The sequence below is a fragment of the Ceratotherium simum genome, chromosome 30, assembly GCF_057802395.1.
Source record: "Ceratotherium simum simum isolate JZ-2026a chromosome 30, ASM5780239v1, whole genome shotgun sequence".
NCBI lineage: Eukaryota > Metazoa > Chordata > Mammalia > Perissodactyla > Rhinocerotidae > Ceratotherium > Ceratotherium simum.
In genome coordinates this window covers 2,639,728-2,665,753 of record NC_141929.1, presented here as the reverse complement: position 1 = coordinate 2,665,753, position 26,026 = coordinate 2,639,728, and the positions used below count along the sequence as shown (strand labels likewise).

The window sequence follows — 26,026 nt, the reverse complement described above, 5'->3', positions numbered from 1 at the left end:
AGATGAGGACGTTACTCCTGGCCTGCTTGCTGTCCACCCTCCTCCCCAAGCTTTGCAGTACCTGGGAATAAGCAGGAGGGGCAGACGATGATAAAAGGATTTCGGTTTCTGGAGGGAGCTGACAGATGGGTGGATACGCAGACCCAAACTCCAGGGGAGGAGAAAAGAGCATGTGGTGATGGAGAACACGGGGGATTACGGGGGAGAACACCGGAGAGTGTGTTCCGCTTCCTCCCCACCCCTACCCCCATTTCTTCTCTGCTCTCTCGTCTCATATTCCCTTAGTCAATATTCATGATGCATGTTTCAGATGAGGGCAGTGTTTAGGGGTGTAAAATGGGGACACACCTACCTCAGAGGTTTGAAGATTAAATGAGGTGATGCTTAATATAGTGCTTAGGAGTCAATAAATGATGGTTCTAGTAATTATTATCATCATCAGCTTTAGCTGTATCTTTTTATCCTTGTCAACTCCACATGATGCTAATTTAATTGATAAAAATTTGCACATAGTCAGAATTTTGTCTGTAATAAACTTATGTCATAGAATCTTAGAAATTTAGAACTGGACAGGAGCTTAGAGCTGTTTAAATTAGTACAACTTGCTAATTAAAAGCTTGGCTATGGTTGTAAAGTATACACTTGTTATAAGTGCAAGAACCCACGTTAACTTTGCGTTCCTACTGTGAGGAATCTGCCAGCACAACCAACATGTGAGCTCACACTCTGTGTGTGGAACCCCGCAGATCACTGTCCCCGCAGCTGTCCTTGATGGTCACTAGGTTTAAGACACCCTCTTGTTCTCTGCAGGGAAGTGACTTTTCTCTTGCAGTTTTTATTGTAAATTGTGATAGATTCTGTTACTATACAGTGTTGTAATTTTGGTATATTATTTGTTTTTCAGTGATACTTTATTGAGAATTTTCAATTCTGTTAGATGATTTTAGACAATTTGCAGTATTGAGTATGAATTCTTATAATTTTAGGGCCAATGTTTCTTATACGAACATATGTCAGTGGGAAAACAACTTTAAAAATTTTTAATTGTACGTTTAATTCAGTATCTGAGTATAAAATGAGCTATAGTTGGATTTAGGTATATAATCATCAAAATCAATATAAGGTCTCTTTGAAACATAACTTTCTTCTGTAGAGGTACAAAAATTGAACTATGTCATCTAATTCATTTTCATATCTCTGAATGTTTTCCATTTTAACTGTAAAAAATAGAGGTACAAGTGCAGTGAAAGTGTAGGAGAGGCACCAACTGTAGTCTCCAAATATTTAATGCTTTTTTTGACTTTTTTAAATGATAAGATGATTAGAACCAAAATTTCTACTGTCCTTGCAGCTGAATTGAAAGAGGGGTCAGGCCAGGGACTTGAAACACTAGTTTCCGGATTATCTGTGCTGATAGGAGCATTGGAACCTCGAGGTCATTCCTTTATTCACTCAACAAATATTTATGGACGGCTCCTCTGTGTCCAGCACAGTGCTTGTGGCGGTGGTGATCCAATGCATAGAACAATGGTTTTTACGTTAAAGTGAGACTTTCAGCCCCTGGATGAGCCATTACAACCCCAAAGCAGCCATAGCCAGTATGCAGACAGCTGGGCATGGCTGTGTCCCAATAAAACTTTATTTGTGGACATTGAAATTTGAGTTTCCTATAATTTCACATCACAAAATATTGTTCTTCTTTTGGTTTGGCTCATGGGCTGTACAAAAACAGGTGGAGGGCTGGATTTGGCCTGTGGGGCCATAGTGGCCTAGAACACATTTGTTGAGTGAATGAATAAAATGAGGTCATATATAAATTGGCAGGGCAGAACCAGATTGAGAAAGGCTGGAAACGCAGGTTGAGGAGTTTAGATGTGATGTGAGCAGAGGGGGCCATGGAAGGTGCTGAGCTGGATTCTGGGAGGATGAGGCCTCTTTGGAAGAATATCGCTCTGGAGTTTATCTATAGGATGGGTGAGAGAAGATTGGTTTCCTGCCTCAGCCATGTGTGACTTTGGGAGAGACAAAGGGGCCACGAACCTGCCAGATCAGTGGACTCCACTTTAGAGTATGTCACAGAGAAATGACACCTATACATCCATGGGACTGGAGGCAGGGGCTTGGTAACAGGCCAGTTCATGGATGATGAGGCACTTAGTAGACTGGGTGCAGTGGGAGAAGAGGAGGAAGAGGGGGTCAGGTCGGAATCACTAAGTGTGAAGCAACCTAGGGCCTGGTGGTGGTTGGATACTAAGGGTAGCAGAGCAGAGCGAGTTAAAAAACAAGTCTGCAGGGTTCCTCCTTAGAGGAGTTGGGAGATTGGTGGCATCTCCTTGAGCAATATTCTTAGGAAAAAGAGTTAATAGGGACACGAGAAGAGTTCAACTTTGGAAGTGTCAGAATGGATTTTCTTGTCACATGGCCATAGCATGGTTTGAAATACTAGACTAGAGAAAGCATTGATGAGAGGTCAAGGCAGCTGACAGAGATTTGGGAGGGATGGACGTCACTCCCGTAATCAAAGTGTGTGCCTGCCAGCACCTCTGGGAGACGGTGCCTTCCATTGTGTTCTATTTCCCGGGAGCACAGAAGGAGTCTCACTGGTGCCCACAGGGTGTCGGTCGGTCACTGGCCTGCAGCCAGAGTGGCCCACCTGAGGTGGAGCAGGATGAACTCCCTCTGCAAGGGAGGGCGCTTTCGGAGGAGGGCAGAGGTCTTGGGTCAACCCTGGAGCAAGGCCCCCAGGAGAGGGAGGAGGGCATGGAAGGGGTGGTCTGAGTGAAGAAATGCCGGTGCCGAAAGGCCGTCAGACATTGTTTACAGGGTTCTTGTCTGGTCTCTTGGAGAAGAGTTCCAGTCTGACAGTGAGTTTGGAAACCAGATTTTTTGTTTGGAATTCAGAAGGGAGTGGGAAGAGACAATGTTTGTGGACGGGCTTGGGGGTGAGGGTTCCAGAACATGCTCTAGAAGTTTGGCACAGGAGGGATGTGATGGTAGCTGGTGGGCAGCACAGTGGATTGGAGGGTTTCATTATCTTTGTTTTTTCTAAAACTTATTTTAAAACCTTTTATTTTGGAATAATTTGAGATTTGCAGATATATAACAGAGATAGTACAGGTTGTTCTCGTGTCCCCCACACCCGCTTTCTCCCACTGTTGACTACGTACATCACCAAGATGTGGGCCAGTGACCGCTGACATGGAGCTCTCCAAGCTCTGCTTGACTCATCAGCATGAGCACGTTTTACTAAATCAGGGAGTCTGTGCCACCTCCTTCTAACTTTAATCTAGAGAAAAGTTGCTAGAAGAGTACAATGAATATTGTTGATCTTAAACAAATAGACAGCCAATTATTTCTCCAGCAAAAATGGGTTTATTTGGGATCAACAAAGAATTGCATTTCAGGGTCTGCAATCATGGCAAGCCACGTGCAAGTGCTGAGCAGCAGGGGAAGAGAAACACTTCTATAGAGGGAAGAGGAAGTTGGGGGCTGTTGTAAACACAGTCTATTGGAGAGATTGCGAGTGATGTGTAGTGGCTTGTCATTGGCTGAATTGTGACGGTCTCTCCCTGGCTGAGCTTGTGGTGCAGAAGAGGAAGTCTCTTCTTCCTGTTGTGCTCAGCTATTGACACAGGGTGTGAGAGCTCCCCCTTTTGGCTGCCCGACTCCATTTTAATGATGTTCTGTTGATTAATTTTCACAATATACAGGTGTATATCCTTCGTCTAGATTCACAAAGGGTTAACGTTTTGACATATTGCTTTATCTGTGTGTATTTTTTCTTCTGCATTTGAAAGTAAGTTGCAGACCTTATTTCACCCCTAAATGCTTGAGCACTCATGTCCCGAGAGTGAGGATGTTCTTTTACATAACCACACCAAAGAAAATGACCAGTAATTCAGAGTTACCGAAGAGACCATCCATATTTAAATTTCCCCTGAAATTCTTTTATGGTTGAACCCGGCCCTCACCCACCAGGAATTCACTGTATCTGGCAGGGCTCCTTAGTCTCCATTAATCGGGAGCAGGCCTTTGCTCGTTTGTATTAGGCTGTGGACTTTTCAAGAGTCCTGCCCAGTAGACCTGCACAGCTGACCCCTCACTCCTGCCTCTGTCTTCCGCGACTTCCTCGGATCTCCGCCAGTTCTGGGCAGCCTTCCTTGATCTGGGACTGGGGTGGCCGCCTCAGTCTGTGTTCCTCTAGCACCTGGTCCTATCCCTGGCTAAGCAGTAGATCTCAAGTAGATCCCAAGTGTCACTTATTTGACTTACACACTACATCAGTAAGCATATCAAGGGCAGGGTTATGCTCCCTTGTAGTGTACATTTAGCACAGTGCCCAATGGTTATTTTTTGAAGAATGTATGAATGAATGCAATAAGGTCATTTAATATTAATTGTATAAAAGAGTTCGCAGAGACTCATTAAAGTTCCTCCTAAAGCTGTGAAATAAGGTTAAGGTGTTTAAGCCTACAGTCAATTGTACATGATTATACTCCTACATCTTTGGCAGGTGTGGTATTTTATGTTATCAGAATAAGGACTTCATGATGTAAGCAATTTAGTAGCTCCCAGGGAAGAATTAAAATATGGGTGTTATGTGTGTAAAAACCAAAGAATTATATTGCAAGATATATGCAAGCTTCTGCACTGTATTCACATTTCTCTTTGGCAGTTGGTAAATCAAGTAAAAGTTGCTTTTAATTGCATTTATTGTTTATATTTTATAGCACAAATTATCTGAAATTCACTTTAATGCACATATGGTTCTCATGCTTTCTTTCTAGAGACACAATACCTGAAAGCAGTGGTTGTCAAAGTGTGGTCCACAGAACCCCAGGGGTAACCTTGAGACCTTCCCAGGGGATCTGTGAGGTCAAAAGTTTTCATAATGAGTGTCAAAGGTCATTTGCCTTTTGGCATGTTGATGTTTGCAGTGATGGTGGCGTCAGTGGTGGTAAAACCGCTGCTCCCTGAGCATAGTGGAGGCAGAGGCCCCAGCTGCAGCTGTCATTGTTTTCTTCACTGCCATACAATTACAAAAAGCCATTTTCCCTAAGAATGTCCTTGATGAAGCAGTAAAAATCACTCATTTTATTAAATCTCAACCCTTGAATACACATCTGTTTAATCTCTGAGTGACAAAACAGGAGGTGTGTGGACAATGCCCCTGCTGGTTTTGGAGTTGGAGTGTAACCGTGAGGACATGCCCTTCTGCAATTATTTGAGTTGCTGTTGGACTGGCCGCTTTTTCATGGAACACCATAAAAGAATAATTGACAAACTACCAATATTTCTTATTAAATGAGCAAGGTTAGCCTGTCACTTCAAGGAAAGCAACTAGCACTATTGCCAGTGATAAAATTTGAGCTTTCAAGTGAAGTCGGAATTTCAGAAAGCTTGTGTCTGCCACGATGCACCCGACAGCTTCCTAATACTTAAAAACTTTTCTGCTGAGATCATTGCTTATATTAACGAATGTGATGCTTTTGATAATATATAATAAACATTTGGAAGATCTGTGTAACTCAGTGAACCAGTATTGTCCAAATGACCAATGCGTGATGTTATAAAATCATGCCTGGGTGAAAGAGTCATTTGAAGTGCAAGACAGAGCAGTGGGTTTTAACGTCATAAAGTACAGAAAGTTCACTCATATGGCTTCAGGTTCCACACTGCAACAAGCCTTTAGGGAGAAATGAAACACGTGTTGGGTTTGGGTGTTGTATTAAAGAGGAGTGTCCACAGTTATCTGAAAAGGCTTTTCAGATGCTCTTCTCTTCCCAGCAGCACCGCTGTGTGAGGTGGGGCTTTCTTCACACGTGTCAGCCGGAACAACCTATTGCAACAGGTGGAAGGCCGGCGCAGAGATGAGACTCCAGTCATTTTCCATTAAGCCTGACATTCAAGAGATTTGTGAAAATGCCAAACTGTGTCCCTCTTCTTGCTAATATTTTGCTGCTGCAGTTGTTTTGGAAACTATAGTTATTTTTCATAAAAAATGTTTTGGATGTTAATATGTAATATGTTGATTTTTGTAATTTTTAAGTGAATAAAGAAATATTCAAACATTTGCTGTTCTAATTTCAAGTATGGTAACTGTTGAGAGATATACCTGTACAGGCACAAGCTCTCGGGGGCCTCACTGATATCAAGATGATACAAGGGGGTGAGACCGCTGAGTCTGTGAACCCAGGCAGTGGGTGCTGTGGGATCAGCTTAAATCAGCCTCTTCTCTTTCCTTCATTTCTGTTTTATATTTGAGGAGGTTCATGTGTTTTGGAAGGCATGACCAAAAGTGGCAAAAATATCAAACATGTTAAGCATAAGGGGAAGGACCTGCCGTCTGAGGCTGGTTTGACCTTGTTGTCCTAATTTTAAATGTAAACATTTTTGGGGGGCTGTCTTAAAGTGTGGCCTGGATTTTCCTAGGAATAAGTGGAAACCACAGGAAGAAGTACCTCTTGCTTCTCCTGATTTCCTAGTTTGTCTAGTGCCTGACCAGTCATCTGTAGTCACATTCTGTCTCTTCTCCATTTCATCCTTTGCACGTTCCCTCTTTACATCTCCCACCCCACACTGATTTGGAGGGAAAAAATAAGTAATTTCCCACATATCTTTGTTTACTTCATACTGGCTTTTAATTAGTTATTTTATTACTACACTTATATCCAGAAGGATCGAGTGATCCCCAGTTTCTTGGTAGTCTCCCTGTTTCTGGAGGTTCAGCTTTTTAACCAGGTACTACTTAGCCACTTCCTTAAATGGGAATGGAAGTTACTGTTGTGATTTTCATGGGTTGGGGACTTGACATGCCTACTCAGGTAGACCTCGGACTTCCACCTGGAGCCTTGCCAGATGAAGGGCAGTGGCTCTAGGGAGCTGGGATCGGGACGTGGGGCATGCTCTAGGACCTTGGTGACAGCGGTCCTTCCCCATCACTCTTGTGTTCCAAGGGTCTCTTCTGTGTATTGCGCTCTGAGACTTGTGTTTAGGATCATTTCTCTCTTGTGCTTTTCAAGGGACCCTCCTGACCCTCAGAGTCATACATTCAGTTCATATTTTTGTCATCTATAACGTGAAGTTAGACTAGCACGAGGTGTCTTCCAGGGCCCTTCCAAGATGTGTAGGGGGTATGTCCGGCTTTTTACCAGTGACTCTTGGACTGAGTCTCTGTAGACTGATCGCTGTGCGCGTATCTGATGGCTGGTTAATAATTCCAGTAGAGCAGAGTCAGGTCACTGCCCTGGGAGGTTAACATCCTACTGTATTCTACCTCCTGTGGAAATAAGCTCAACCAAATCAGACCCAATGTTAGGGTTTATTCAAGGGGTGATAGAAGAAACAGCTCTACGAAAAATGTCTGCCCTAAAAAACTGCTGGGAGAAAATCCCACATGTTGTGACGTCTCTGATGAGATGACCCAGTGGTGTTCTCGCAGTGACCCGCAGTGAGGACCCCAGTGTCCACACAGGGAGGCTCATCGGCTATTTTTTCTTGCTGCCTTTTTTCATATAATGAAAGCCGAAAGTCTCTGACGTTTTCTTTTTTAACCTAGTAATTACTGCTAAAGCTAAGCTGTATGCTCAATTACAGTAGCTTTTCTTTTATTCCTGTTTTTCTTTTTTTTTTTTTGTGAGGAAGATTAGCCCTGAGCTAACATCTATTGCCAATCCTCCTTTTTTTCCTGAGGAAGATTGGCCCTGGGCTAACATCCGTGCCCATCTTCCTCTACTTTATATGGGATGCTGCCACAGCGTGGCTTGACAGGCAGTGCGTCGGTGCGTGCCCGGATCCGAACCCATGAACCCCGGGCCGCCAAAGCAGAGCACGTGCACTTAACCGCTGCACCACTGGGCTGGCCCCCTTTAATTCCTGTTTTAATGGCCCTATGGTTTTATTTTATGGGTGTTTGAAATCTTTAAAACTTAGCAGCGTTAAAAATAAATGTGAGGGCTGGCCCCATGGCTTAGCGATTAAGTGCGTGCGCTCCGCTGCTGGCGGCCCGGGTTCGGATCCCGGGCGCGCACTGACGCACCGCTTCTCCGGCCATGCTGAGGCCGCGTCCCACATGCAGCAACTAGAAGGACGTGCAACTATGACGTACAACTATCTACGGCGACTTTGGGGGGCGGGGAAGGAGGAGGATTGGCAATAGATGTTAGCTCAGAGCCGGTCTTCCTCAGCAAAAAGAGGAGGATTAGCATGGATGTTAGCTCAGGGCTGATCTTCCTCACAAAAAAAAAAATAAAAAAAAATAAATGTGAAATCTGCATTTCAGCTGATAACAGCTGCTGGTGTCCATTGCTAACAACCGATGAGCAGCCTGTTATATTTTCACGGTTAACAACCAAATGCGTCATTCACGTGAAGTTCACAGTTGTAAACTAAATATATTTGTGACTTAATTATGGCGCAGTACTTATTGAACTCAGAACATAGACACAGAGAACTTTGAAGACCTTGGTCCATGGTTTTGAAGTAGAAATGCTGACCTTCATAGTTGTGCACCGTATATAACTGCAGTGGGTTCTACCACTAGATTATCACACTTGCATTCACTGAGTGTGCCAGATCCTGTGCTAGGCAGTGAGCACAATGATGGAAATTCCTGCGCTAAGGAAGCTTATCCTCTAGTTGGGGAGACAGATGCTACGCAAAGTGAGTATTTAGCATATGTAGTAAGTTAGAGGGTAAGTGCTGGAGGTGGGTGCCGGTGGTGGGTTTTGAGTGGGTGTAGTCCAGTGCCATTGGAGCAGAGGCAGTGGGTGGTGGAGGGGCAGGTGGATGTCAGGGCGTAAGGGCCTTGAGCTGGGCATGTGTCTGCTGAGCTGGGGGGCCTCCTTGGATGGTCGAGTGAGAAGCAGTGAGGAGAGCCTGAGGGGCACTGGGAGAGGTGCTGGCTGGTCCGCAGCTGGCATCAGAGTGCCGGGTAAGCCATCTTGAGTAACAGGAAGCCTTTGGAGGAATTTGGACAGATGAGGGACACAGTCTGACATGTTTAACACTATCCCAGTAGCTTTTTAACTAGGTATTGGGAATAATTATGGGGCAAAGACAGAGCAGGAAGACTCATGTGGAGGCCAGGGCACGAATCCGGATGTGAGATGATGAGGCCAGAGTGCGAATAGTGAGAGAATTTGCCTACAGGTTGGATGGGAGAGAGAGAAGAACCAAGAAGGACTGAAGGTTTTTGGCCTGAGCAACTGGGTATTGCCACAAATTGAGATGGAAAGTCTGGGAGGAGCTGGTTGGTTGTAGGGTGGGTATTGGGTTCAGTTTGGGCATGTTAAAATTTGGACTAGACACCCAGGGGAGATGTCCAGGAGGCCGTTTGCTACGTGGATCTGGAGTTCACATGAGAGGTCTGAGTTGAAGGGTGAATCTGCGCCATCAGCATGTAGCTGGTGTTTCAGAACGATCGAGAGGAGGTCCAGCACCCAGCCCTGGGCTTCCATGTCAGGGAGATGACATGAACCTACAAAGACCATGCATCACCGGCAGAGCGGAGCCAGGCCAGGGAGGAGGACGGCTGTCGAGGAGGCAGGAGTGAGGCCTGGGCAGGTCCTGCGGTGGGCAGGGTAAGCATGTGGAGAGCACCTGGATGGGACAGTTTGGTGGGTGGAAAGCAAGAGTCTGGTTGAGCTGAGCTTAGAGAGAATGAGGAGGGGAAACAGAGACAGCATAGATAGGCCACTCTTTGGGGAATTGTGCTCTGAAGGGGAGCCAGAAGAATGGAGTTGCAGGGAGGTGGGGAAATAGCAGTGAGATATATATTGGGAATAACCCAGGAGGCTGATGCTGAGAGACCAAGAAGAAGACTGCTCAAGTGTAGGCCCTGGCCATGAAGAGGGGCAGGCATGCGGCAGACAGGAGCAAGGCTGCTGCAGGAGGGAAGGGGAAGCCAAGTTCACGGGAACTGATGGAGAGAGATCAAGATGGGCAGCCGAACCCCAGGGAAGGAGGAACTGGAATTTTGGAAGGGGAGGAGAAAGTATGACCCAGTGGTCAGAAGGTTGGAAGCCCTCACAGAGCAGGGAAGGGCGAGTGGTGGCCATAGCGTCGGGTGCACGTGCAGGAGTGGTCATGGTTGTGGATGCACACGCATTGTGGGCTGAGAAATGGGTTTAAGGCAGGGGTGAAGAAGGTTCCCTTATATTTATCAAGATTTGAGCAGTTGGCCTTGTCTATGTACTTATTACTTTGTTTTAGAAAAATAATTTCACAGGTGATAAATAATATGTGTTTATAGAAAACTCAACAATCCAGAAGGATGAAGGATGAAGGTCAGCTTGTGTTATCTATACTCTCCTTCCCTCATGGGTAACCTTCAGTTCAGTATGTGTCATTCCAGACCACTTGCGTGCCTGCCTGTGCACGCATGCGTGTGCGCGCGCGCGTGCACACACACACCCACCCACCCCACGGGATCATATCATATTGTTCTGCCGTTTTCCTTTTACATTCCTTTCTGTGAGTACTATACTCTGGAGGTCTTTCCATTTGGTTCGTGTCACTGGACTGGGCTCATACACATTAGTGGCTGCAGTGTTCACAGCATGGGTGGCTGTCACTCACTTTACCATTCCCCTGCGATTGAGCACCTGGCTTGTGGACTTTGGTTGGTGGCTCTTATGTGCACCCTGGAAGATGCTCTCTTCACAAGCTAGCTGTGGTTCTAACAAGTCATTGCTGTTAGAGACATTATTGAACATTAATCTCAGTCCAGCTGCTTTATTATGTTAAGACTGGACTATCTCCAGGACTTCTGAGAAATGGCAAATTTAATTTGCCAAAATGGCAACTGCATGTATCACTCTGTTCCAGTTTTCTTGGGCTTGTTGCCCTAGTTTTTTCTATGCAAACTTTCACTGTTAGCAGAATTTTAAATGACTCTTTATCCTGGCAACAGAATCATTTTGAGTAAACAACTTGGATAATGTGTGGTGTCCTCATTTGGAAGACGTTAGGATTCAGGATTTTATGGTGAGCTCAGAGTATTTTCTTAAGCCACTTGTAGAGCTTTTAGAAACCAGGAAAAAGCTTGACTTGGGGACTTGAAAACTTTCCACAAGCCCTTTATGAGAGACCAGTATGAACCTGAAACCTTTGGACCCAGGGCCATCATGAATGGCCTGTCCTATCACTTAGGTTAAGTCTGGCTGCATGTGACAGATTCCAAAATACATTGTTTTAAAGCAGGTGGTTGGTTATTTTCTTTTCCTATAAGGAAGTCTGAGGCAGGCAGGCTAGGGACGTGTGGCAGCTCCATAGACGTGAGGGCTCCGGGCTACTTCCTTCCTTCTTGTTCTTTGTGCCGCCGTCCTTACGCCTTCTGTCCATCCATATCCCTGGAGTCCAGCAGCAGGAGGGCAAGAAGAAGGGCTATGGCCACATGCCAGCTCTCTTTTAACGAGGTGTCCTGGGAGCTGCCATGCACCACGTCTGTTCTCATATCCCATTGGCTGGAATTAGTCATGTGGCCACAGTGTGCTGCAGGAGAGGCTGGGGGGAGTCTGTCTGATGGCCACGTATCCCTATAAATTAGGGCTTTTACAGTGAGCACCAGGGAGAGCAGGTACTGGGATAGGCAGCCAGCAATCCCTGGTGTTTGTGAAGCCTCTGAAACTTGGCAGACTTTTGTCTCTGTGGTTTTTTCTGGAAAAAAAATTTTTTTTTATTAGATTCTGAAAGTCTCTGACTGTAAAACGTTTTAAATCCATCAATTCAAAGATCGGTTGCGTGGTATTCTCTGAGGACTACCACCTTCATTAAGAAATTTGGTGTATCCCTTTAGTCATCTTTGCATTTGGTACTTAAATTGGAAAAAGGAAGATCCAGTTTATGGCATAAATAGCTTTGATCTTCAAACTGACCATCAGTTAATCTGTACTTAGAGGTCATCACCAGAGGACAGAGGGTTAGCACCTTATTTCCTTACACCTGTTAGGCCTGACAGGCCCTCCTAAATCAGTTCATGTAGGTTCTGCCTGCCTCTGAATCCTGGAGGTTGAAGGTTGAACAAACTCCCAATGTTGAGCAGAGGGGCCAGGATTCAGTGACTATTACTGTATATAATTGAGGTTGGAATTGAGAATTTCCCCTGCAGTTTATGCCTACATATTTAGTTGTATGACCATTTTTAAAAAGTGTGTTTTTTATTTTCAAAAGGTGATAAATGCACATGATAAAAAATGCAAATATTATAAAAGAGTGAAAAGGAAAATTTTCACTTTTCACCCCTTATGTCCCAGGGATATTTTGTGCATATCTAACATATTTCGTTAAAAAAAAAAAGTGAGTTATACACATCCTGTCCCATTTGTATTCATATAATCCTGCATCTTGAGAGTTTTTCCTTAGAAAGATCTGCCTCATTCTTTTAAACAGTTGTTTGATATTCCATTGTTTATCTGTGTAATACTTTTTTTAACAACTCCCTGTTACTGTACATTTAGGTTGTATCCATTGTTTTGCTGTGAAAAGCAGTACCTTAAGTTGTTTTGGTTTTTTTTGATATGTAGATCTTGGCACAAATGTGTGAATCTGTGCGCTAGAAGGATTCCTGAATGGGAAGTGACAAGGTCAAGGCTGTGGCCAGCAGCATTTTGATAGCTTTTGCCTGTTGCTCATCAGTTACACCAGTTTACGCTCTGCCCAGAAGTGTGAGAGAGAGAGAGAGAGAGAGAGAGAGACAGAGAGAGAGACAGAGAGAGAGAGGGACAGAGACAGAGAGAGACAGAGACAGAGAGAGAGACAGAGAGAGAGAGACAGAGAGACAGAGACAGAGAGACAGAGAGCGAGAGAGCTTATTTCGTCTGATACTCTTCCCGCACAGTGTGTCACACTTAGTGATTGTTGCCCATCTGATAGGTGGAAAATGGTGTTGCGTTTAAATTTGCGTTTTAAAAATTATGTGAGAGGTTGACTTCTTTTCATGTTTAAAAGCCTTGTGACTTTTTTTTTCTGTGAATTCACTCTATTTCCTATGCTCATTTTTGATTAGGTTTATTGGTCTTTTTTCTATTGCTGTGAAAGAAGGAAATTAGTTCTTCAGTGTATGTGTAGCAAATATTGTTTTCCAGTTTGAGTTTTGCCTTTAAAAACCCCTTTTATTAAATATAATGCAGGGCCGGCCCCGTGGCTTAGCGGTTAAGTGCGCGCGCTCCGCTGTTGGCGGACGGGGTTCGGATCCCGGGCGCGCACCGACACACTGCTTCTCCGGCCATGCTGAGGCCGTGTCCCACATACAGCAACTAGAAGGATGTGCAGCTATGACATACAACTATCTACTGGGGCTTTGGGGGAAAAAATAAATAAATAAAAATTATAAAAATAAATAAATAAAAAATAAATATAATGCAAATATAGAAAATTAGAGTTTTGCCTATTTTGTTGTTTTAAGTCACCTTTAATTTATAGGGACCTTTTGATCGCCCCTTACCTACATGAAGTTTATTTATGGATTAAATGGGATAATTTGTAGAGTTTCCCACGGTCTGGATTTTGATTTTGCTGTGTGTTTCTGTGGTGGTGTTGGGCATGTTCTTCTGACCTCTATATTTCCTGTAAATTGGTAGTATTAGAATTCTAGATACTTAATAACTTGGGCATTTTCATTTCTCAGTTTGTTTTGATAGCAGCAAGCTGACCTCATAGTTGGTGTTTCATTAAACAAGGCAGATCATGGGATCATGTTTAGTTTTCTTTGTGATGTTAACAGCCACTGAAGCTCCACCACTAAATTCTTAACTCCTCAGGGATGGCAAAGCAAGGATCATTCCTTCCTCATTTCTTTGCTGTAATACTTCCATACAGAGAAACTTTTTATCACTTACTATTTGGTTTTTCAGTGGTACAATTTGTATAGAAAGTGTCAACTTAAAAGCAAATTTAGAGCCAGCCTTGATGGCCTAGCAGTTAAAGCTCGGTGTGTTCTGCTTCGGCGTCCCAGGTTCAGTTCCCAGGCACGGCACCACACCACTCGTCTGTCAGTCGCCATGCTGTGGTGGCAGCTCACAGAGAACTACTAGAAGGACTTACAACTAGAACATGCAACTATGTACGGGAGCTTTGGGGAGGGGGAAAAAAAAAGAGAGAGGAAGATTGGCAACAGATGTTAGCTCAGGGAAAATCTTTCCCAGCAAAAAGAAAAAAAAGCAAATTTAACAGTTATTTTATCCTCAAAATGAGTTTATTCAGGAATAGCCAAAAGAGAACAAAATTCAGGAAGAGAACAAAAGAGGGAGCTGCTTTTATAGAGAAAAGGAGGAATAGGGAGGGGCTGTTCTAAATGAAAGACCCTTGGAGGAGAATAATGGTTCAGGATGGTAATGGCTTCTCACTGGCTGAGCTGCGGCATTTCTCATTGGCTGGGCTGTTGCTGGGTGGACAGAAATCTTCTTTCAGTAGTAAAGTAGTTTTACTTCCTGTGGAAGATGCAAATATTTCTCTCTTCCTGTTTGGAGTAATTGGTGATGTGTGATAGGGCCTGAGAGCTCCCCCTACAGGCCTTCCCTATCCAGTTTGGTTCAGGTTTCTTTTATTAATTTCCACAAAAGGTGGGATAAATGTTTGATTCCTTCTTTATTACCATTTTTAAAAAATTAAAGACTTAGGTGCCTAGCACCCTCCGAAGGTGACTTTTTTTGGTATCATTTTGAACTCATGAACTTAAAAATATTTCCCTTTAAATCCGTTACATTGTTAACCTTCTTGATGGTGGATATTTTCTGTCTTTGGCCAGGAGGAGCTTCTTCAAGTTGGCCCCTAAGTCCTTTTGATACAATCCTAATGTCTTTGATAACTTCCTTACATCTGGCATAACAAGATGTTCTAGGCTCATCTTGCTTATTCCCTCCCTCAGATCTGGAATCAGCCATTTCTCCGAGAAGTTGATTTCTTTTCGTGGGAGATGGTATTTCAGCTGCACAATCTGTGCTCTAGGGATGCACATTGCTGCTGGATTGACCACTGTTTCTACCTCTTTTTAGTGGACAGAGCTAGAGTGTATATATGAACACACACACACATGCACACGAGTTCGTATTTCCAATTCAAATCCACAGCTCGAAGGTGTTTACTCGACCTCTCCTTTCTGACCTTTGGATCTTGCTTGTCCTTGTTCTGAAGGACATCAGGAATGATAGAATTGGAATAACTTGTTATGTCCTCATTTGCACACAGAACATTCTCAGAAGGGAATTCCAACACTACCACTCAGTGTGATTATTGAAAATTGCTAAAGCTTGGTTTGTATATGTTCTCCCAATTTTTCTCCCCATTTTTAGACAGTAAAATTATAACTGCAGTGTCAGAGCCTATAGCTATTGCATACTATACTTTCTCCTTTATATTTTTCATTTAGTCTTAGTTCTACATGTAGATATAGGATGCTCACCACTAACCAGTTTTTATGTTCTCTCTTCTACTGATTTTAGTTTACTGCAGCTTGTTTTCCAGCAGTTTCCTCAGAAAGAGTTTGTGGGAATACTATTCTCTAAGTACTGTATGTTGATAAAAGTTTGCTGCCTTTATACTTGAGAGTCATTTTGTCTGGATATAAAAGCTCACATTTCTTTCCTTGAGTACCTTAAATATATTAATCTATTTTCTTCTATCATAATTTGATAACCAATTTTTTTTTCCCTTGTAAGTCACCTGGTCTTTTTGCCTGAATGTCTAAAGGAATTTTTCTTTAAATAATATTTTTATTAGAGTATGTCTTGGTATTGGTTGTTCTGCTTTTTTTTTTTTCTCCCTAGGTTTGTGGTATGTCTTTTTTCATAAGTATCAAACACCGCCTCCTCACCCCCTTCCCCCGACGCTTTCTGGAGAGTTTTCTTGAATTACAGTTTTAATATTCCCTTTTGTTGCTTTGCTTTGGTTTTCTTCTTTAAAGTCTCCTATTATACATATGTTGGATCTTCTTTGCCTGTCACTATGCTACTTTTGCTTTCATTTTTTTTTATTCTTAAAATTTTCCTTCTTATTTGCTTAAGGAATAATTTATTGTGTTTATTTGCTCTTGGATTTCTTCTAGATTAGTCTTCCTTTCTGAAATTATTTTTCTTTTATTTCTGATCTTTTCTGAGTTCTGTTACTTCATTTCTGAGTTTTTCTATTGCTGGTTTATGGTTAATGTTATCATACATCATTTCCTTCATGTATTTTAGCTTGTTTTGAAATATTAGGAGAGTTTTCCTCTCTTTTGGGGACATAGCTTTCTAGCATGCTTTCCTTGTCTGTAGTGATGTTGTTTTGCTCCATATTCTCTTTTAAAATGTATTATCTTTGCATGACATTTGACCTTAATATTTTCTGTTATTCATTTTTATTTGGAATTAAGTCTCCTGAATATTTAGAAGGGAGGCTTGACTTAGACTAGTTTTTCTAACTTCAGTGTTCTAGAGCTCTATCTTATGTTGATTTTAGGAAGTTTTCAAAAGAAATGTAGCAGCTTATTTTCTGAGCTCCCCCAGCTCTGTTTTTCTCTCCTACTTTTGATTAGACTTTCATTTTCCTCTGTCTCTATTTTTCCCTGCCCTGTACATTTTGTGTTCTATTCCCAGTCATTTCTTTTCAGTGTATTTGGCCTAGAAGGGAGCTTTGGATGATTAGTTTTGAGAGTTCATGGGGCCCAGAATGTTCTAGGCCTTTGGGACATGACTGCAGACCCCCTTGTGTTTGTCTGCTGTTGGATTGTGCTCGCCTCCAGGTTTCAGCTGCTGTTTCCAGGGTGCCTCATTGCTTCTCTCTGCTCCCGCTTCACACCTGCTTCTTCCGTGACCATCTCATGGCTGTCAGTGGTTTGTCTCCACTCGCTTGGCATGTGGGCTTCGTTAGGACACCTTACCACTCCGTTTGTTGTAGATGTTGACCTGGATTTGGGTTTTGCCATCCCAGTTGCTCCACATGTTGTTTTTATGGGGGGATTTGGGGAGATTAAAAATCTTTGTCACTGCCATTTTTCATAGTTGGATGTGTAAAGGGTCAGTCGTAGTGCCTCTGAGGTCCTTTGTTTTCCTCCCCACTGTTTGTCATCAGTCTCTCTTCTTTGTTCAGGACAATTGATGTTTTCTCAATTCATTCAGTCTTGTGTGAAGTGTATAAACTGGGAATAAAAACACCCTTGCCATTTTGTTGATCACATGTTCAATCACACATTTAAGTAAAAATGTTGTATTTACTCTATAAAGGAGGATTTAGAACAGGAGCTTGATTCCTCCTGCTACAAATTGTTGTCCCTAATAAATTCTGGAGCTGCTACCATTTAAGCTGTAGAATTTAAATCTGGACAAAAGAGACGAGGAACCCTGTTATTTATAGGATTTAAGAACGCGTGTGAAAACTGTGAATTTAATTTTATGCCTATTGGAACTTATCCCTTAATAGCAGCTGTCAGTAGACTCCTAGTTGAAACTAGATGATCTGAAAATTTTAATTTCCCTCCACCCTGCCCCATGGGAGTTGTGACTGGGGACAGTAAGCACTTACTGCTGAAAGGAACTGTGCTGGAGAGAGCTGAGTGCGTGGTGTCTGCGCTCAAGGAGCATGTAGTCTAGCTGGGGAAAGAGAAATAATTTATCTTATAAACTTATTTTATAAATATTTATTTATAAATAATTAAAATATGAAGTATAATATGGTAAAAATATTACAGTGACATGGATTCCTGAGTTCTCCAGGACATCCTGTTTTCACGTACTGTATTTAGAGCCCTGTGTTGATAGGTGATATTCGGGATGACATGGCTTCATTTTTGTTTTGGAAGATAAGGTCTCTTTAGGCCTAATCAAAGTGTTTCAGGAGCTGGAAGAAAGTCACTGACTCTGTTCCAGACACGGTGCTAGCCTCGGCGATAACAACTCAAACCAGAGGTGGCCCCGGCCGTGGCAGGTGCAGTGGTGGTCGGGACGGCAGTGCTCCCAGGGTCGTGGCAGTGGGGTGGTGTTGCATTCAGGTCTGCGCTGGCAGCCAAAGGAAAGCAAAGCAGAGGAGCTTAGCGGGAGGGTGGTTTGAGTAGCAGAAATGGAGTGTGCGGACAGCCTAGGGGTAAGGGTGGTTTGGGTCAAATTTGGGAGGCGGGGAGGTGTGTTATTGGTGGAGACCAGCAGTGTGATGGTTTTTTGGGGGTGAGGAGCAGGAGCTCCTGGGGTAAGACCCAGAGCGGGGGGCAGGCGAAGGATAGGGCGTGCTCTGTGGGCAGCAGGGGACCACTGGAGATGTGGCTTGGGGATCACGTGTTCAAACATTTTAGGAAGGGGACTTTGGAGGTGATGTGAGGGGTGGACTGATAGAGGCTGTCAGGTAGGGGCTAGTCGAGTGGTTAAGACAGGCAGTGAGCAGAGTTTTTGAGCTGTTTCTCAATTCTCAAAGAACGCTAACCTTTTGGTGGTTTGGGGCAACAAGAACCCTATATTAAAAACATCCACAGACATTTGATGTCCTCTAGAGTATTCATGGTTAGCAGTGTTCATCATTTCACAGGTCACAGTTATTAATCTCCCACTCTTCTGTCTTTGTCTTTGTTTTGTAGGTGACAGAAACCCAATCCTGCGTGAGTCTGATTCTTGCTCCTTGACTGGCCACTCCCCTCTCGTTCTGGATGATGTCAGAACAGGATCTGGCGGATGTGGTGCAGATTGCAGTGGAAGACCTCAGTCCCGATCACCCAGGTACAGAGCTGTGGGACAGGAGGTGAACTGTGCTTCTCTCTATTCTTTAAAAATCCAACAGCGCTTCCACAAGTTTTCTTTCCTTTAAATAAAGAGAAAAAGAGATGCATGCTCTGTATGAGAAATGCAAATCTTAGAGTGTGTAGACAACATCGGCCCCTCCACCCATTCCCAGGTGGGTAGCCCTCGCGCACCCTCTCCGCTCTCCCCTCTTCTGACGTGTGCACAGGCACTGCCAGTCTCTGCCACCCCCTTCCTGCCCCAACCCACGTAAGGTTCCACAACCCTCTTCCTTGCACCTTCCCCCTTTTAAAATGCACTGTTGTCCTGTTTGGTGGAAATCTTACCATGCTGATATGTGCAAACTTCATTTTTTGACACCTGCGTAGTTCTCCACTTGTGAGTGTTGCCTCATTTATTGAACTCTTCCCTCGTAGACGGCCACTTACATTGTTTACACTGGTTTTGTTTTAAATACGCCCCTGCAATAAAGATCCGTGCACGTATATCTTGGCAGATGTTTCTGTAGGGTAAGTTCCTAGAAGTAGAGTTGCTTTTTGTGTTCAAAATTTTGATAAGACACTGACAAATCTCCCAGAAGTGTTTTATTGTGTTCTTCTTCCATCGACTTTGGGTGAGAACAGCTTTTTTTTTTTTTTTGCGTCTTATATTCTGTGAAGTTTGAAGTGACAAGCACACAGAGCATTTTGGTTGCTGGCTATTCTTTCTGGAAATGCAGAATTGAAATGCTGACTTTTTTTTTTCCCACAGGAAAGAGAATTTTCGGAAATCTCATAAGAAAGTATAATGATGTCTATCTTGTATGATCTATTTGAAAAATAGAAAAAGTTTATTTGGAAATTAGTTATGTTAGGGAAGGGGAGAGTAGTATAAATAATTTTGCGATTAAATGAGCAGTCACAAAGAAATGAAGGCGCTCTTTCAGGAATGCTATTCTTTAATCTGTTTTTCTCCTTATTTTGCTTCTGATTGGTTTATGAGAAGCACTGTCACCTGTTACCTGGCAGGCTCAAGAGTGTCAGATCACTGAAGAAAGCTGGGGCATAGCAGTGTTGCTGTTGAGCCAGACTTTCTCCGTCACAGCTGACCAGTGTGTTTAGAGCTGGAACATGTAGCCTTGACCTCGTTAGCACCACAGCCTAGATACCACTGAACTAAAAAAAACAGAAAAGCAGCAGCACTATTATTGTACATAACTTTAAAAATATCTGTTCATATTTTGGTAGGTGAATGACAGTTTCTTTAGAAAGCACGTATTGCAATGTTACAAAAGAAAAATGTTCCAGTTACATAAATTTTAAGCATTTTTAGAGCTATTAAAATTCTGACAGCTTACATCCCAAATAAATTTTCTCTCTCTCTCGATTAGTGCAAGGAAGGCTTAGAGAAATCATTTCCAATCTTGGTTTGTTCCGTCGCTGTTCCTTAATTAACCAGCAACTACAATTTACTGTTTAATGAAAATCTACTGTGTGTGGGGATCTCTGAGGCCTTCATACACAGAAAGCGTGCAGTCTCTGACCCAGAGGATTGGGGGTCACATGCACCCAGCAAATGCCATGGTGCATTACACACGTTTGCATCAGAGTGTGTTTAAGATCGAGATTATTTTTTCCTCATCTCTGAAATATGACCTTTGTAATATTTAAAAGTATAGTCAAACAAGTAGAAGAAATAAAAATTTCCCACAGTCCTAGTGATAGAACTGCTTTTAAGTTGTTGGCATGTATGTCCTTCCGTTTTTTTCCGATTTCTGTTTAAAGTAAAAATGTTTAGGTTCTTCTGATTTGCACGTGCTCACCACATGGTGGCACTTTACAGTCTGCACCTACCTAAGATTGGAACTCGCACCAAACCTGTCATTCCAGCTGGTTGTGATGGCTTTAAAATGAACATTGAGTTCTTTAGTCGAATTCTAAAAGCAGTGCATGCAAAATTATACAAAGCAATGCAGCAAAGGGCAAAGAAGAAAATAAACTTGCAGTCCCACAGTCCTAGAAAGTCACTGCTGGAACCCTGGTGTGTGCACCTCTGTCGTCTACACGGGCACATTTCCTCTTACACATCTGCTTGCTGCCCTTGCTTACAGCCTTGAGGGACTTCACGCTGCCAAGTGGCACAGAGCAGTCTTTTCTGTAGTTACAGGAAACTAGCTGTGTGGCCCCGGGCAAGTCACTTAACTTTTCTGGACTTGTTTCTATTCAGCAAATTAGAAGGATTGGAATAATGATCGCCGGGGTCTTTCTCTGTCTTCCCAGTCTTGGTATAATTACCAGTTTCCAATAGGAGTAAATAGGCTTTGACTAAGGTTCTGAGAACCTGTGTTTTGCTAACCACAAACACTTACAAGCATGGATTTTTCCTTTTTCACTTAATGAGAATTGATTCACACCCATTTCTCTGGAGGTGGTTGAGGCGTTCCCTGCGGCAGGGTCTACGGCGTGTGATGCATAGCCCTTGGGTAAGCGGGTGCTTCTCGTTCCTGTTGGCCCTTGGTTGGTTTCTGCCAGGTAGAGCTTTGGGTAATTTACCTCCGGGAGATCAGTTTACTGCTCTTGCCTAGGACCTGTGAAAGGTTCGTGTTAGAGCCATAGGATTATTCAGTGTCTTTAAATTTTAGAGTTTTGCGATGAATCATCTAGTGTGTATAGGCTTAAAGGCATTGACACTCTTTTTTTTTAAATTGAGATCTTATTTGGAACCTCAGTACATACAGCCTGTTGAAGTGGAGCTGCTTTGACTGAGGTGGGGTGGGGACCACAGAGACCTGTGCACTGGTCTCCCCTGTGCTTGCCCCGACCCTCCCTTAGCAGTTGAGGAATCCAACGCTAGCAGCGTGTGCTTTGCCCACATCTGTGGACAGCCTCGTGTGTAAGGGGCTGGGCTGTGATCTGCTCCGGGGGTAGCTTGCCACTGCTGGTGTCACAGTGTGAGTGAGTTTGAGTTCCGGCATCCACATGGGGCTGGATGAAAGGTGGATGGATTTCCCTAAGTGGAGGTGGCTGGGCAGTTGGTGGTTCAGGGAGCTTTAGGGGAAGGAGCTGGGACATGGCCAGGCAGCACTGTCCAAGTGAGGCAGGCATCGTCTGTCCACAGCAAGCTCATGCTGCTCGACTAGCGTGGGTGTGTTTGAAAGGTGGATGGATAAAACGCCACCAACTAGTGTGCATGCACCATAGTTTATGCTCCATTGGTGGATTCTCTCCCATAAGTCCTACAGTAACATGCTTCCGTGCATGTAGACACACACAATATCATAATACGCATGTTCTCTATATATACCTGTATAATCTATATTCTCAGATACTGGCACTCATTTCTGTAGAATAGATTCACACACTGCTGTTACTGTTAAAAAATGAGTTAAAGCCATTAGCCGGGAGGGCTGGCCGCGTTACGTGGCTAAGTGGAGAGGAAAGATGCAGACAGATCTATTGATAGATGATGTTGGCCCTACCATAGATGTCTGATAGGTTTGTGTCAACGTGTGAGCTTGTGGAAGTAGATGAGGAGGATTCCACCAGGCAGTTAACATTGTTGCCTCAGGCGAGGAGGTGAGAGGGTAATAACCCTATAGTGAAATGGAGAAGTACCCATGGCACCATGTTCAGTAGGAAATGTTGACTGTGGATTCTACCCACAGTTGTTCACGTGGACATGTGTGAGATAGACCGGGGCAAAGGATTGGGGTTTGCAGAGATGAGGTGATTGTGGACAGTTTTGGTCTTTGATTTTGTGGTTATCTTTAATATTGTTTTTGTAGTTAATTTTAGACAAGAGGAAGGCAGTTGGGACCATACTGTGGCAAGCCTTGAATTTGGTCTGAGTTGCTTTTCCGAGGGGCAGCCACGAAGATCAGTTGAAAGGTGCCGATGGGGAGGCATTGATTTCAACAGCACTGTGGAGTAGCTTCTGTAGAACTTATCCTGTTACGTTTGAGACAGTTTGGATGACCAACACCTAAGAAAACATAATAACCAGAGAGTGGTTTTGATTTTGAAATGAGGTTGCCAACAGACAAGACTTCAAGTTGGGAAGAAATAATTATTATTGATTAGGTTTTATTATGCTGAAATTCAAACAGGGTAGCCTAACAGAGCATTGAATGAGAAGCCTGCAGTTCTGGTGTTAGGATCAACTCAATGGCACATTAGGGACGTAATTTACCTGGTATCGCAGTTTTTCTTGAGATTAAGGAGATATCCTATTTTCTGCCTGACTGAGAATTTTAAGTTAAAACTGTGAAAAGGTAAAATATGAAACAGGTTGCACCATTTCTCATTTAACCTTAAGGTGTCAGAACTGTTTACTATCTTAATATTAAAACTGTTCTGTAAAACTTGTATTAAAGTTTAAGTCTTTTGTTTCTGCCGTTGGTTTTCAGTTGTACTGGAGAATCATGTCGTGACAGATGAAGACGAACCAGCTTTGAAACGCCAGCGACTAGAGATCAATTGCCAGGACCCCTCTATAAAGGTAAAAATACTAACATATCTCACTACTTAAATCTTAGTTTCCTAGGACTGCCATAACAAATTATCAAAAACTGGGGTGCTTAAAACAACATAAATTTATTCTGTCACAGTTCTGGACCTAGAAATCTGAAATCAAGATCGGCAGGGCCATGCTCCCCAGAGAGGCTCTAGGGGAGGATCCTTCCTGCCTCTTCCAGCTCCCCGGGGGCTCCAGGCGTCCCTGGGCTTGTGGCCGCCTTGCTGCATCTCTGCCTCTGTCTTCACATGGCCTTCTCCCTGTGTGTCTGTCTGTTTCCCTTTCTCTTCTCTTCTACGGACATGGTTACTAAATTTAGGCCCACCCTAATCCACGAAGATCTTATTTTGAGATCCTTGACTTAATTACATCTACAAAGACTTTTTTCCAAATATGACCACATTTATAGGTTCTGGGGATTAGGACGTGGATGCATTGTTTTTGGGAGTCACCGTTCAACCCCCTACAAAGTGCATAAAGCCATTTTTTCCCCTTGAAAAGTAAGAAGAATAAACATTGTTTAGATTGAGATGGCTGCCACATGAGGCATTTTCTTATAGACCCATAGACCTGTTCTGGACGGAAGGAAAGTGAACAATTAGTGTGGCTAATATTTCCCACTAGTGACGAAGTACTTCTGTACCTGTCATTTAAGTCTCCTAAATTTTAAAGTTTATTCCATGTGGTCTTGGAAACCACTGAGTCAGTCCATCAGTGATTTTGGATCTCTGGATTTACTTGTCTGGTCTGGTGTTTCCAGAGTTCTGGAGATAAATATCAGTGCATGTGAGAAGTTTAAGAAAGCCATGCAAATGAAAACCGAAGTAACTTTTCCTATAATTCCTCTATTTGTACAGGGCATCTGTCTAGAAATACTCAGTTCATGTTGTTAACAAGGAGGAGCAGTGTAAGTAAAGGGGTAGGGTCCCGTCAGTGCAGACGAAGGCCAGCCGTCGTCTTGCCCGTGTGCTGAGGGCGTGGCCTGCTCTGAAGCTCCTCCGGGCCTCCTGCTTCCCCGGGGCTGGCCCCTTCCTTCTGATGTGTCCACTGCAGGCATTTTGCTCTTTTCAGTCAAGAGCGGAAAAGAAGAAATGCAAATTCTTCATTACTTTCAGCTGCTGGCTCGCAAGCCAGCCTTGCTACTAAATTGAGCTTAACGATCTCGCTCTAACTAGCACTCAGAATCCTCGGATCACCTGGTAGGGCAGGCTTAGGGTGTTCATTGCACAATAGAAGTCTTATTGGAATAGCATGCTTCCGTCTCTGTTCCTGTCGACTCACGGCAGGAATGGTGGCTGTGGGAAGTGAAGAGCTTCCCCGTCTGATTTGTGTATTTGATCCGTTTCTTGCGTTTGGAGTCATGTGTGTCACTGCTGCCTGTGATTAATTGGAGTTAGCAATTGGGACTTGACTCAGCAGTGACAATGAAACGGGAGGCTGCTCTGCACGTTGACCACTAGGTGGCAGGCTTGCTGTTCACAGTAGCACGGGAACCTCATTACCATGTGTCCACCTCAAGGCAGTTGGGAATAATGTGAACGTGCAGGGCCAGTGGTTTTCAGGCTGTTTTGATGATAGGTGTAATCTGTTTTCATAGTTAGAAAGATTTCACTAGTTTTATGTATAAATTTACTGGTAAATAGAATAGCATCCTAAAGACTACATAAAGTTTTTGTTATGTGGATTTAAGGTAACTAACAGTCACAACTACACATAGAAGTAGAGCTGGGATTGCGTTGTCCCATTTTTAATACAAAACGTTGAGCTTCTTACTCAGATGTTCCTGGCTTATAACTAAAGAGCTGAAGTGTAGGGATGGTTCTGTTGGAACAGATACAGTTGAAACGAGGAGAGAGCTGTTTGGTGCTCCTTGGAATTGTCTCCTTCGAGTTCAAGATGTCCTTTCTGAAGTGTCTTTTTTTCCCTTGCAGTCATTCCTGTGTTCCATTAACCAGACCATATGCTTACGATTGGATAGCATTGAGGCCAAGCTGCAAGCTCTGGAGGCGACTTGTAAGTCATTAGAGGAGAAGCTGGATCTGGTCACGAACAAGCAGCAGAGTCCCATCCAGGTCCCCATGGTGGCGGGCTCCCCGCTCGGCGCGACACAGACGTGCAACAAAGTGCGATGGTAAGAACAGACAGCGGGGCCGGGCTGCCCCCTTGCCAGGTTCGCAGCCTGGTGACTCGAGGTGCTCTGCACACGAGGGTCTCTGCCTCAGTGGCCTCCCGGCACCGACGTTCGTTAGGCCGAAACTGCACACACGACATCCTGCTGAGCGACTCGAAGTCGTTGTCCATTTTCTTTTTCACATCAGTCAGTCTGGTGCATCTTTTCTTTGCAACTAACCCACCAAATCTTTGAAGATGTACATTTGTTTCTTTTCTATCTGGCTAGACTTTAGGTGTTTTTCTTCATATGCAGTATTTATAAATTGCACTTGAGTATATCAAACTTTCCATTCATGTCTGTAGTTTTTACTTTGCCTGTTTTTCTTAACATTTAGAGCCTAGCTTTAGTGAGCTGTGCAGTAGTTTATGTACTGTTTGAATTGAGACTTCACGGAGAATTCAGTTAGATTGGAAGGACATCTCATAGTCTTTGCCCTGTTTATACACCCGTCAGTCCAGGGCACCCCGGTCAGATACTGGAGCTCCCGAGGTGAGCGAGCTCTGGACAGCGCTTGCCATCGGTCCTCTTGGCATTTTCGTCCTTTCCCACAACTGGCTACAAAGCAGTCATATTGGTGGCGGTGGCAAAATTTGTCTCTGTACTTGCTGAGAGCTTGCAGCATTTTCACTGAGGGCTCTTCTCTGTGGACCCACTGCTGCTTCCT

At 43.6% G+C, this 26,026-nt stretch overlaps 1 protein-coding gene across 11 annotated transcripts in view; it reads left to right on the top strand.

Moving 5' to 3' along the window:
• BANP (BTG3 associated nuclear protein) overlaps nucleotides 1-26,026 on the top strand; it is a 126,558-nt gene that overhangs the window by 10,290 nt on the left and 90,242 nt on the right. For 6 of the 11 annotated variants that reach the window (XM_004437037.3, XM_087419825.1, XM_087419826.1 and 3 more), the window contains exons 2-4: nucleotides 18,539-18,677; nucleotides 23,083-23,174; nucleotides 25,121-25,320. In XM_004437037.3, the coding sequence (XP_004437094.1) occupies nucleotides 18,608-18,677; nucleotides 23,083-23,174; nucleotides 25,121-25,320 (362 nt within the window). In that variant the 5' untranslated portion in view covers nucleotides 18,539-18,607. Of the gene's footprint in view, nucleotides 1-18,538; nucleotides 18,678-23,082; nucleotides 23,175-25,120; nucleotides 25,321-26,026 lie in introns of those variants that run through there. The other 5 variants (XM_087419818.1, XM_014792640.2, XM_087419821.1 and 2 more) reach the window with 1 other exon arrangement.